General features: G+C 40.6%; 1 protein-coding gene across 2 annotated transcripts in view; it reads left to right on the top strand.

The window, feature by feature from the left end:
- Window positions 1-12,826, top strand: part of THADA (THADA armadillo repeat containing) — a 930,763-nt gene that overhangs the window by 173,319 nt on the left and 744,618 nt on the right. For both annotated transcript variants that reach the window (XM_077485673.1, XM_077485674.1), the window contains exon 22: window positions 5,775-5,884. In XM_077485673.1, the coding sequence (XP_077341799.1) occupies window positions 5,775-5,884 (110 nt within the window). The remainder of the gene's footprint in view (window positions 1-5,774; window positions 5,885-12,826) is intronic.

Genomic DNA, 12,826 nt, shown 5'->3' on the forward strand with positions numbered 1-12,826 from the left:
GGCCAAGTGGTACCAACACCATGCTTTTAGTTTATCAAGATTTAGTGAGCTTGAACTTTCCTTATCTTTCCAATCATTTGTTCTTCCCATTCTCCCATTCATTCTCTCTTTTACACGTGATTCATATTTTCTTTAGATTCTCTTATCAACCGTGCAGCGGTGAGTGAATCAGGAATGCCGAGATCTTGTGTATTTTATAAAAACTGACATTGCACAGATGTCTGGCTTTATCAGGGGCAGCAAGGACATGCTGGTTTATTTTCCAAACCTGGAATTCTTTGCAGTTTCTGAATGTTCTGTTTGGTTATTTGAAATAGTTGTACTCAAATTAAATGGATCATGAGAGAGTATCTTCTAACAAAAGTAGCTACTATTGGAGTGATAAATATTGGTTAGTAGAAAGTTATGCATTGCTTGACATAGTAGATGTAATTTTTGACACGTATAGTGCTATTTATTATTATTATACAGGATTTATATAGCACCAACAGTTTGCGCAGGGCTTTAAAACATGAGAGCAGACAGTACAGTTACAGTACACTTCAATACAGGAAGCTCATTAGAGCTTACAATCTAAGAGGGAGGGTCAAGTGCTGGGCCGGATAGGGTGTGAAGAGAAGGGCTTTCAGGGATTGCCTAAAAGTGGACAGAGTAGGAGTTAGACAGATTAGCGTAGGGAGTTCCATAAGATGGGAGAGGTTTGGGAGATGTCCTGTAGATGGGCATGTTTATTGGTATTAAAAAAAAAAAAAATGTAATCCTTAGATAAGGTGTCTACATCAGTTTATCATGGTAGGAGGTTGTGCCCCATACATGAAAGCACTGGATATTTTTCTGTGGTTGTGCAAGGTAGAATGAAGGAAGAAGGTAGTGCTGCAAGGTATGCAAGGCGTGTCAATTTAATTCCTGGAATGCCCGCTGCGTAACACTATGGTGATGAGTCTCACAGCCATTTGCACTTGAGTGCTCTGACATGTTGGGTTGCAGACCAGTTGGCTCAACTCTTTACTTGTAGTAGTAGAAGAAACCACACGTCTATACGTTATGCTCTTCACATGGAAAATAAGTGACAGGAATCTGAAGCAGCAGTTTAACCAGTTCCCGACCAGCGCACGCCGATGTACGTCGGCAGAATGGCACGGGCAGGCATATTGGCGTACAGGTACATCCAATCTTTAATGCCGCCCTGCCATCGCGAGCACGCCGCCGCCGTGCTGGTCGGGACCCCCGTGAGTCCGGTCACGGGTCCCGCGGATTCGATCGCAGCGGGCATACCCGCAATCATCTCACGGGGCGGCTGAACGGAGAGATGCCGTTGTAAACAGCATCTCCCCGTTCTGCCTAGCAATTAGTGACGCTGATCTCTGCTCCATGTAATTGGAGCAGAGATCAGTGTTCACTAAATGAAAGCCCAGCCCCCCCACAGTTAGTAACACACCCCTAGGAACACTTAACCCCTACACTGCCACCCACTGGTTAACCCCTTCACTGCCAGTGTCATTTACACAGGAATCACTGCATTTATATAGCAGTGATTGCTGTATAAATGACAATGGTCCCAAAAATGTCCGATGTGTCCGCCATAATGTCGCAGTCACAATAAAAATCGCTGATCGCCGGCATTACTAGTAAAAAAAAAAAAATATTAATAAAAATGCCATAAAACTATCCCCTATTTTGTAAACGCTATAACTTTTGGGCAAACCAATCAATCGCTTATTGCAATTTTTTTTTTTTCCCAAAAATATGTAGAAGAATACGTATCGGCCTAAACTGAGGGAAAAATTTTTTTTTATATATTTTTGGGGGATATTTATTATAACACAAAGTAAAAAATAATGCGTTTTTTCAAAATTGTCGCTCTATTTTGGTTTATAGCGCAAAAAATAAAAACCGCAGGGGTGATCAAATACCACCAAAAGTAAGCTCTATTTGTGGGGGAAAAAAGGACGTAAATTTTGTTTGGGAGCCACGTCGCATGACCGCGCAATTGTCAGTTAAAGCGACGCAGTGCCGAATCGCAAAAAGTGGTCTGGTCTTTGGCCAGCAAAATGGCCCGGGGCTGAAGTGGTTCTACATCAAATTTTGTGTGAAAATTGGAAAAAGTGCTAAGCTGTGTTACAACAGGCTTATTATGAACATTCCATGAAGAAATCAAGTGTTTTTGAATGGTTTAAGGAGGGGCGGGAAGATGTCCACGATGAGGCAAGAAGTGGACAGGCAAAAACACACAGGATGGAAACAAATGTGGACAGTCCAAACCCTTGTATACCCAAGCTGGTGTTTTTATGTTTGTTTTTATTTGTTTTTTAATTAAAGGGGATAGTTCACTGCGAGTTCATAGAAGATGGTAAAACAGTCAACCCACATTGAAAATTCTGAAAAGGTTACAGGAATCTTATTTAAGGAAAAGACCGGAACTCTGGCCTAACAAGTGGATTCTCCACCATGACAATGCTCATGCACAAAAGTATTTTTTATTCTTTATTTTTTTACAGTCCATTCTGAGAATTAAGTTGTCACACGTCGTAAGTGGATAAAGAGGTCAGCTAAAAGACATCGTCAATCTTCCTGAATGGTCAAACTGACAGAAGTTTTCCATTAATATTACATTTTAACTTTTCACAATTTAAATTTTCAATCAATTTTTAATTTTCAGTTAAATCAATTTGATTTTCAATTCAATCAATTTTAAGGGGGAAAGGAGGTCAGCTAAAAGACATTGTCAATTTTTCTGAATGTTCAAACTCGCAAAACTTTTCTATTTTGAGAGGTAATCCAGAAAAGTCCTTATTTTCTTAGGTCTACTGAATCGTACGTCCAGAGGAGCCCCATAAAAGCTGCATTGCACATTTCATCTTGATTGTTCCTTCCTTGTCTGGCAAGCATGCCCAGCCAGTCTTATGTAATTTCCTGAGGAAGCTTGTCTTCCGTTTGCAATATTGCTATCTGTTTAAGTGGTTTGTATAATTGTGTAAGACCATAATTTGCATATGAACCATTAAAGGAGGGGGAGACATGGGGAGTGCCACCTGAGTGTAGTATATTAAATGCAATTTGTTGGCAAGGTAAGTAATGCACTTACAAGAGACAACTTAAAAACAGGCTCATCTGTATATGGTGGTGTTGCAGGTGTAGTCCGGCATCCAAAATGAGTGTCCATGGGTCTGGCAGATGTGTAGGGGAGCCGCAATCCATCCTGTGGCCCCACCAAGAGAATCGGCCCGGGCCGCCATGGAATGCAAGGAGATGACGTCGCCAGGAGCATATCAACCATTGTTTAACCACCTGCTGACTGCTGCCCGCCAATATACATTGGCACAATGTCAGTGGTGAGAAAATTGGCATACTCGTATGTCCCCTTTAATTGGCGGGGTTAGCGGGTGCGCGTGACTGTACCCGTGGACTCTATGTCCGCCGGTCTCCTGGCGATCGTGTCACGGAGCCACAGAGCGGGGAAGTGCCTATGTAAAAAGGCATTTTCCTGTTCTGCCTTGTGACGTGACAGAGATCACTGCTTCCTGTCATCGGGAGCAGTGATCGCTGTCATGTGAGTTGTAGCACTCCCCCCTCAGTTAGAATCGCTCCCTAGGACACACTTAACCCCTTTATCGTCCCCTAGTTTAACCCATTCCCCGCCAGTGTCATTTACACAGTAATCAGTGCATTTTTATAGCATTGATCGCTGTATAAATGACAATGGTCCCAAAATAGTCAAAAGTGTCTGCCATAATGTGCAGTCATGATAAAAATCACAGATCGCCCCCATTACTAATAATAATAATAAAAATAATAATAATAAAAATGCCATAAAACTATCCTCTATTTTGTAGACGCTATAACTTTTGTGCAAACACCAATCAATATATGCTTATTGCATTTTTTTTTTTTTTTTTTACCACAAATATGTAGAATAATACATTTCGGCCTAAACTGAGGAAATTTTTATATATATATATATATATATATATATATATATATATATATATATTTTTTTTTTTTTTTTTTTTTTGGGGGATATTTATTATAGCAAAAAGTAAAAAATATTGCTTTTTTCCCCAAAATTGTCACTCTCTCTTTGTTTATAGCGCAAAAAATAAAAACAACCAAAAAAAAGCTCTATTTGTGGGGGGAAAAAAGGATGTCAGTTTTGTTTGGGTGCAGCGTAGCACGACCACACAATTGTCAGTTAAAGCGAAGCAGTGCCGAATCCCAAAAAGTGCTCTGGTCAGGAAGGGGGTAAAATCTTCCAGGGCTGAAGCGGTTAATAAAAACTGATAACTATTATTATTATAGGGCACTACTCCCTTGGGAGCTGCTGAATTGTTCATTTTCCCACTGGCTATCCCAGACATTCAGGGCTACCCTTACCTCTGACACTTTGGGTTCCATGCTTACAATAAGACAAACTCACTGTATTGTAAGTAGATGTTAGAACAAGTTTACTGAAAGGTATTGAGTATAAACACAAGGTTAAGGATGAATACAACCCTGAAGCAAACAAATATAAATGATTATAACTCAATGGTTAACTGGATTGCCCCACCCCGCAGGCGTGTCGCTAAGTGGGACTAATGCTCGGGTGATTCAATCTCGGCACCATCCCCACTTTCAGTACGCTGTACAGACACTAAAAGATCTGTAATGTCATACACACAGTATTTAAACAGGATGATAAGCAGTATGATCACTCAATATTTCCCCCTACAGTTTATGTAAAAATAACTGTAAGGCCTTACAGTAACAGATAAAGTCTCTTGTCTTCTTTTCTTCAGCTAGCCATTTATACTGCAGTATTTATAATCCGCAGGATTTCCAACCAGTAAAGTAGTGTAAAACAGTATGAAACAGTAACTTCAATTATGCAAAGTATTTATGAACTCCTTCCCTGGTAATGTACTTCCAGTGGCAGTTACTTGGTAATGAAATCAGGCTTCTGGCCTATGTATATGTAACTCTATTGAACTGAACTGTTCCGCGGAACTATCGGTCCCAACAACACTATGCGATCAGTCTAAGTGTGTGAAGTGCGGTACAAAACCTCTGGGCAACAGCCCTCTCACCACACCAGGTCCAGACAGATGAATGCCCCCACTCCTTTGGTTCCCAGTCCTGCCACAGTCAGCTCTGTCACGCTGCACCACTCCGCACAACGACTGGGACCCCTGTCTGGTTCCGTGAGATGTCTCTGGATCCTCCCCGATTCGACCACACCGCTGCTCCAGAAGGCTCTAGTGTATACTGTCTCTGGTGGCTTCAAATGTTGCTCTGCACTGAGCAGGCCGCAGCTCTCTGGAACACCTCCTCACAGATCCTTGTAGGCAGGCCACGCATCCAGAAGAAAAAGAAGATGGCTGCGCGGAGCCTTTTATTACCTGCCCAGCATGCAGTTCAGCCACTCAGTGTTCATGGATAAGATGAGTGGGCATTATGGGTAGGTGAATCCTTTTCTCAAGAAAAAAACGATTAAGTCACTTCCTTTTAGGCTTTTTCAATGCTCTTGAAATGAGAAATAAACAATTTCATGTTTATACCACTAGAGGGAGCCAAATACCACAATTTATAGCATTGTCCATAGTTTAACATTGCATGGCAAAAAATGCCAGCGCTGCATTATTATTATTTTTTTTTATTTTTTGCAGTATGCTATGAGTAAAGCATTTTTTAAATTAAACCCACTTTATAGTTTTGTTTTGTGGAATTTGTAATTACGTCAAAAACCAACAATAGTTTGATTTTGTGTAACTGGGCGTTTCTATGTATTTTTCTTCCAGATTAAAGAGATGGGGGAATATTTCAAGCACCACTTGCTGCAGTCCAGACACAGAGGGGCTTTTGAGCTGGCTTATGTTGGCTTTGTAAAGCTCACAGATATGCTGATTGGGTAAGGAGCGGCGTTGTTATCACCGACAGCTAAAATGTGTTAAACTTTGATCAATATTGATCAGCCATTAATGTTGTTTTTTTTTTTTTTTTTATCTAAGCCAAACTTGCCTTTGTGGTCAATTTCTCTGTCCTGAGCAGCCAGAAAAGATGTGAAATTATCAGAGAATCCCCATAACAGGGGAGCATATATCTTGTTTGAAAGAGTGTATTATATGTTGCATTGAGGCTGACCATGACACTGATGAAAGAGTATTCAGTGTCCATTATGAAGCTGAGCTATCAAGACCCCTCGGCGTAATGACGTAGTGACAGATTAAGCACACACATCTATCAGTTTACAGTCTTCTAATCACTTATAATAAAGGCAATGGAGACACGCTGTCCGTACCTTTCCGCTCAGCTTTTGAAAGGGTTTGTAGCGTGTATGCGCCACATTTTTGTGGCACAATATATTTTATTGAATATTTTGAAGAAAAGAAAATAATGAACAATAAATACACATAAAGGTTAAAGTAGAATGAAAGGTGTAAAACACGTGTTGAATAAAACGCAGCATGTGCCAAGGGGAGTAAATTAAGTATAAAGGATAAGTAAAGAGTGGAAAATGAATAAAAAAGAAAATAACTCCGAAACAATAACCTCACTGGTAAAGGATAATGCTCCCAACATCTGTAGTGTCGCTACATACATAGTAAATTTTTACAGCATAGATGGTATAGCGCCAGATCCCCAAAAAATGATATATATTGGCTCTGTGATTTAAATTTAAAAGATAAAAGTAGAAATTGCTCTAATTATGGAATCAAAAACCGTAACATAAAAATGACCTTACATAAGTGAATATGTGAATAATCATACATAAAAATATATATCATGTATCCAATCTTAAGTGGCCTTGCTCCTCCTTTTCTGGGGTCCCTCTTCGAGTGCCCCAGAGGAGAGCCGCATTCCATGGGGGCTCTCATGCGGGCACGCTCCTAAGTCCTCCATTGACAGACAGCAGAACTTGGCCCCGCCCCCGACTCTCGTGTCACTGGATTTGATTGACAGCAGCGGGAGCCAATGGCAGCACAGACGCTTTTTTCTATGCATTAAGGTGAAAAATCCTGAGAATTTGCAACCCCTTTAAGGCTCAATAAAAACATACCAATAAGTTCATATCTGCCCCATTGGGCAGTGAATCCAGTGCCGTGCAAATTGCACATGAGTGACAAAAGTTCTTTTAAATTATAAGGTGAAGTATTATTTCTCCAGATTACATTACATTTATTATTCTCTGCACAATGGTCACTCATCTTAAAATTCAATGTAACTTGCTTTTATTGAATGACATTAAGGACATGTTCCTAGAGGAGATATTGATTCAATAAAAGTGAGTCACATTGAATTTTAACCACATGCCGGCCGGACCTTAGCCGATGATCGCGACCATTTACCGCGTGATTGCTCTATCAAATGACGGCACGATCACTTGTTAACAAACCGGCGTCACGTTATGATGCAGGTTCCTCCCTCCCCTCTCTGTACCAATCGGTACAGTGAGAGGGGGAGAGATTGCAGAAGCGCTGTGGGCTGGATGTGAAGTGCCCACAGCGCTGCTCAGTGACAATTCTCTGCCCATACACTGCAACACTGTGCAATACTCTGCCCATACTCTGCAACACTGTACAATACTCTGCCCATACTCTGCAACACTGTACAATACTCTGCAAATACTCACCAATACTCTGCAATACATTTTAAAAGAAACAAATAATTTTTATTTTTTGCAGAATTTTCAGTCTTTTTTGATTTAATAGCGCAAAAAAAAAAAACCCAGCGGTGATTAAATACCACCAAAATAAAGCTCTATTTGTGTGAAAAAAAAGGACAAAAAATTCATTTAGGTGTTACACGACTGAGTAATTGTCATTCAAAGTGTGAGAGCAGCAAAAGCTGAAAATTGGTCTGGTTAGGAAGGGGGTTTAAGTGCCCAGTGGTCAAGTGGTTAAAATGAGCGGCCATTGTGCACAGTGGTGGAGCACATGGAGATAACACTGGATTGCATGGAATAAGACATTTTTCTTTACCTGGAGAAATAATACTTCACCTTATATCTGAAAAAAACTTTTGTCACTTGTGTGATTTGCACAGCACTGGATTCTGGCTGCACTGCCCAATAGGGCCAATACAAACTGACTTATGTTTTTATTGAGCCTTAATATTGGATACGCAATATATATTTTATGTATAATTATTCACATATTTACTTATGTATGGTCATTTTTATGATACTGTTTTTGATTCCATTCATGCTTGAAGCAATTTCTACTTTTATATTTAATTATCACAAAGCCAAAATATATATATATATTTTTTGGATTTAGCCCCGCACCATCTATGCTCTAATAAATAATTACCTATAGTATATATAACATACATATTCAGGTAATTCAGTATGTTTAAATGTTAACATTTCAAAGATTTATAAAGAATAAAGGAAAAGAAAAAAAGGGGGGTATAGATTGAGGAAAGAAGGAAGGGAAGGGGGGAGGGAAGATGTGGGAAAAGATCCAACTTGTGTGGACAAATACCGGAGATGAGATATATTTATATATATATTATTTTTACAATTAAAGAGAGAGAAAAGAATGATCAATATTCAAGTGATTGATATCATTTAGCCACGGGCCCCAAACTTCAAGATATTTATTATAAGTTATTATTCGCTACATTTTTAGAGTAGACCTGTGAAAAGGGGGCTCCCATTGCTGGCTTCCTTCTGTCATTACTGGTGGTTATGTTGGGTTTATAGCTTTAATACTTCTGTCTTTGTGTGTATTTCACTGGCTGCATGCTTGTTTTTTGTTCATGACTTTAAAGTGAACCAGAGACAACAAGGCAACTCTGATATTTCTCTTAGCCAAGAATCTGTAACGTTTTCAGATGTACATGAGAGGGCGATTCAATTATTTATGTTGGTTAATACTTTAAAAAGTGTGTGTTTTACATATATAATAAGGGAGGATCACTGCGTTTAGGTGGAATTTTGGTAAGCTGCCAGCACTAAAATTTGTGATATCAAAACAAAATGATAAGATAAAGTGCAGTGCTACAGAAATTATGCAAAGCAATTGGAACTTTATGTACATACAGTGGGTATAGAAAATAATCGCCCCCCCCCCCCCCCCCCTTTAAAAGAATCTCCTTTTATTGCTTTGCAGCCTGAAATGAAGACAGACATTGTTTTTGTTTTATCCAGCTGTATTTACTCAGTGCAACTTATACTATCCAAGTAAAAGATATAACATCAACATGTCAGAAAAAAATGAAAAAAAAAAAAATCTAAAACAATCACTGAATTGGAAAAAGGATCACCCCCCCCCCCCCTTATTTAGGTCTGTATTTTGTGGGACCACCTTTTGCTTTAATTACAGCCTATAGTCTGTTGGGATATGTCTCTACTAAGTTTGCACATCTAGACTTTGAAATATTTGCCCACTCTTCTTTGCAGAACTGCTCAAGTTCAGTTGAACTTAATGGTGACTGACTGTGGACTGCAGTATTCAAGTCATTCCACAGATTTTCAGTGGGGTTTAAGTCTGGGCTCTGACTAGGCCATTCAAGGACATTCACCTTTTTCTCCTTCAACCGCTGTGTGTTTTTTTTTCTGTGTGTTTTGGGTCGTTGTCATGTTGGAAGGTAAATCTTCTCATTGACAATTTTCTGGCAGATGGCAACAGATTTTCCTCAAAAATGTGATGGTATTTTGCCCCATTCATTTTTCTTTCTATCCTGACAAGTGCTCCAGTCCCTGCTGCAGAGAAACTCCCATAACAAGATATTACCACCTCCATGTTTTTCTGTAGGAATAGTGTTATATGGATGGTGAGCTGTATTGGATTTCCACCAGACATATCATTTGGTTTTGAGGCCAAATACTGTATTTATCGGCTTATAACACCCACCTTTTCCCCCTTAGAATAGGGGGGAAATCCTTTGTGCGTGTTATATGCCAATATAGGCTGCCACCGAGGGGACGAGAGCTGTCGAAATAGAGCCGGATCTCCTGTGTACTCGGCTCGCATTCACACTCAGTCCCTCCCCCCTGGACATCTCCTAGCATTAACATCCCAGCATTGGACCGGCATTATGTCATGGGATACGGGCTAAGGGGCGGGACTGGGTGTGACACCGAGCCAAGTGCACAGGAGATCTGGTTCTATTTCGGCAGCACTTGTCCCCTCCTTCCCCTCGGTGGCAGCCTATATTTCGGCAAGGCTGCAGATGGACACTGATCAAGCTGCAGTGAGGAGCAATGCTACAGGTGGGCACCGATTAGGCTGCAGATGGGCACTGCTTAGACTGCACATAGGCACAGATTATTCTGCATTGAAGTTGCATTGATGCTCACTGACCATTATTTTGCGTCAAAGTGTTTTTTTTTATTTTTTTTACGTTTTTTTTTTCCCCCTGAAACCTCCCTCTTAAATTGGGGTGCGTGTTATACACCGATAAATATGGTAATTCAATTGTAGTCTCATCTGACCATAACACTTTATTTCATGTGGCCTCAGAATCTTCAATTTGGCCCATTAAAGTCCCGTTAGGTGGGAATTCTATCCATTTGTTCCATAGAATTGCGATCTGGGCCCACTTTTTTTTAGTCCAACCTTATCTTAACTTCTTTAGTCCACAATCTTCAAGGTGCGTTTAAGGTAGTCAGATGAGACAAAAATGTAACTATTTGGCCTCAACACCAAACGATTTGTCTGGCGGAAATCCAATACGTTTGTTAGTGTATCTAAGTCTGCTAGTGCATCTAACACACCCATCCCACCAGACAGACAATGCTGCTGTCCAAAGGTACCCCCTGTGCTCCTTCATCCAGAGCGGAGGCACTCCAACACAAGACCCATGTTTCTGCCCAGGACACCAGGTGAAAACTGTGAGAAAAGCCTAGAAAAAAAAGAAAACTAATGCAGCTACCACGTATAATGATTTGTAAGCTGTAATATATAACATTTTTTGTTTACTAATCAACCATAATCCCCCCCCCCCCCTAATTATAACTAAATAGCATTCTTATCTCTAGGACACTATTTCAGTCAGAGATAACAAAGCACGTATTTGGGGCAGAAGTTGGTTGTTATTTGTTCGTCTCTGACAGTCATACAGAGCTTGCATGTGGAGCAGATTCAGATAAACCTTCTGAGGCCAAACTTCAATCCAAACCAGTTAATTCCTATGAGATAAACATTTCACTAATACTTGGCTTCCTTACCACAGATGATTGCCAGGAAAAGCTACTTTTTTCCTAAACTGCGGTCATTGTGAAATCGCTGCAGATAATTATTTGAGGAAAATTGAATTTTTTAAATGTTGTGTATAAAGTAAATGTGTATTTATTTTAATATTAGAAACGGATCCTAAAAGTGAAGCTGTTACTTGCCTATGCAGGAAACAGCTACAGGTTCACTTTTAAGTATATTTTATATATATATAGGCCAGACTTTTTTATTTATTTATTTTAGATGGAGAGGGATTAGACCACCTGACAGGTTTTTATTATTGTCTGTTTTGCTGTCCCCAGGGCTTTGTTTTTCCTCAGAGAATGCCCCTTGTCTCTGCCCTCTACCCACCTCAGAACGCCGCCCCTTGGCTCCTCCTTCCAGTACTGCTCCTTTTAGGGCCCATTCACACCTGAGTGTTTTGTAGCATGAAGCCTGAAGCTACAAAATGCTTGAGGGGAAAAAAAAAATCCATTATTCTCTATGGAGATGGTTCACATCTCCACTCTTAGTCACCTGAAGCCTTACGCCTGAAGCTCAAACAAGTTCTGGACCCTTTTTTGTCACTTGAATCGGGCAGATTTGGGTGTTTTTGGAGCAGGAAACAGATGACAAAATATAAAAACATAGCAACAAATGATTGGCTAATAAAAAAAACCACCAAAGCTCAAAGACGCCATAAAACACTGCATGGAAACGCGCAACAAAACGCCGGAAAACCGCTAAAAAACAATTCGCTCACTTGTGAATGGGGCCTTAGGGAATAGAGAACATAAGCTACATAATTTGTATGTATTTTTTTAATGATTATAAGAAAAGCAGATGACCCCTCCCCCCCAAAAGCTTTAGATCCTTCTATCCCCCAGTAGCCAGCATCATCAATAGACCTTCAAGCACCCCCCATCACCCCTTGCCATTACATGAATTTGGTGTTGGAGGTGCCAGAACTGCATTCCTGCTGAAAAAAACTCCTGGCTGTCTCTCGTATAACGTTATCACTGATGGGCACACTAGATTTGGTGGTAAACAGGGATTCCCTCACTTTAGAGAGATTTCCTCTCGCTTCCTGTTTTGGCTATGGGACAGGAAGTGAAGGAAAATTCTCTAGTGAGTGACAGCTAGTAAAAAACCTGTTAGTGTTATAACCCTCCCTTACTCGAAAATGAGAAAATAAGATTTGCACTTAGTTCTGCTTTAAAGTGGTTGTACACCCTTACAAACCACTTTGACCTACAGGTATGCCTAGATTAAGGCTTACCTGTAGGTCCAAGAAATATCTCCTAAACCTATACGGTTTAGGAGATATTTACCTGAAGACAGCCACCGCTGTCTACGGCGCATGTGCCGTAGACAGCGGCGCGCAGGCGCACTGGGCAGGTCGCAGATCGCAGCGATATGCCGCGAGTGTCGGCTCTCGTGCGCATGCGTGGGAGTGACGTCATTGCGGCTCCGGCGAATCACAGCGAGCAGGGAGACCCGGAAGTCGCTCCGGGATCCATGGCAGCAGCGAAGAGGAAGACGGAGGACCGCTTCGGGGGCTTCGTTCTCAGGTAAGTTATTCATAATGAGCTAGTATGCTATGCATACTAGCTCATTATGCCTTTGCCTTCCAGGGTGTGTTTTTTATTTTATTTATTTTTTCCCTTTACTTCCTCTTTAATGCTGAATGC

This window comes from Lithobates pipiens, unplaced genomic scaffold, assembly GCF_037356315.1.
Source record: "Lithobates pipiens isolate NorthernLeopardFrog02 unplaced genomic scaffold, aLitPip1_a1.2 Scaffold_18, whole genome shotgun sequence".
Classification (NCBI taxonomy): domain Eukaryota; kingdom Metazoa; phylum Chordata; class Amphibia; order Anura; family Ranidae; genus Lithobates; species Lithobates pipiens.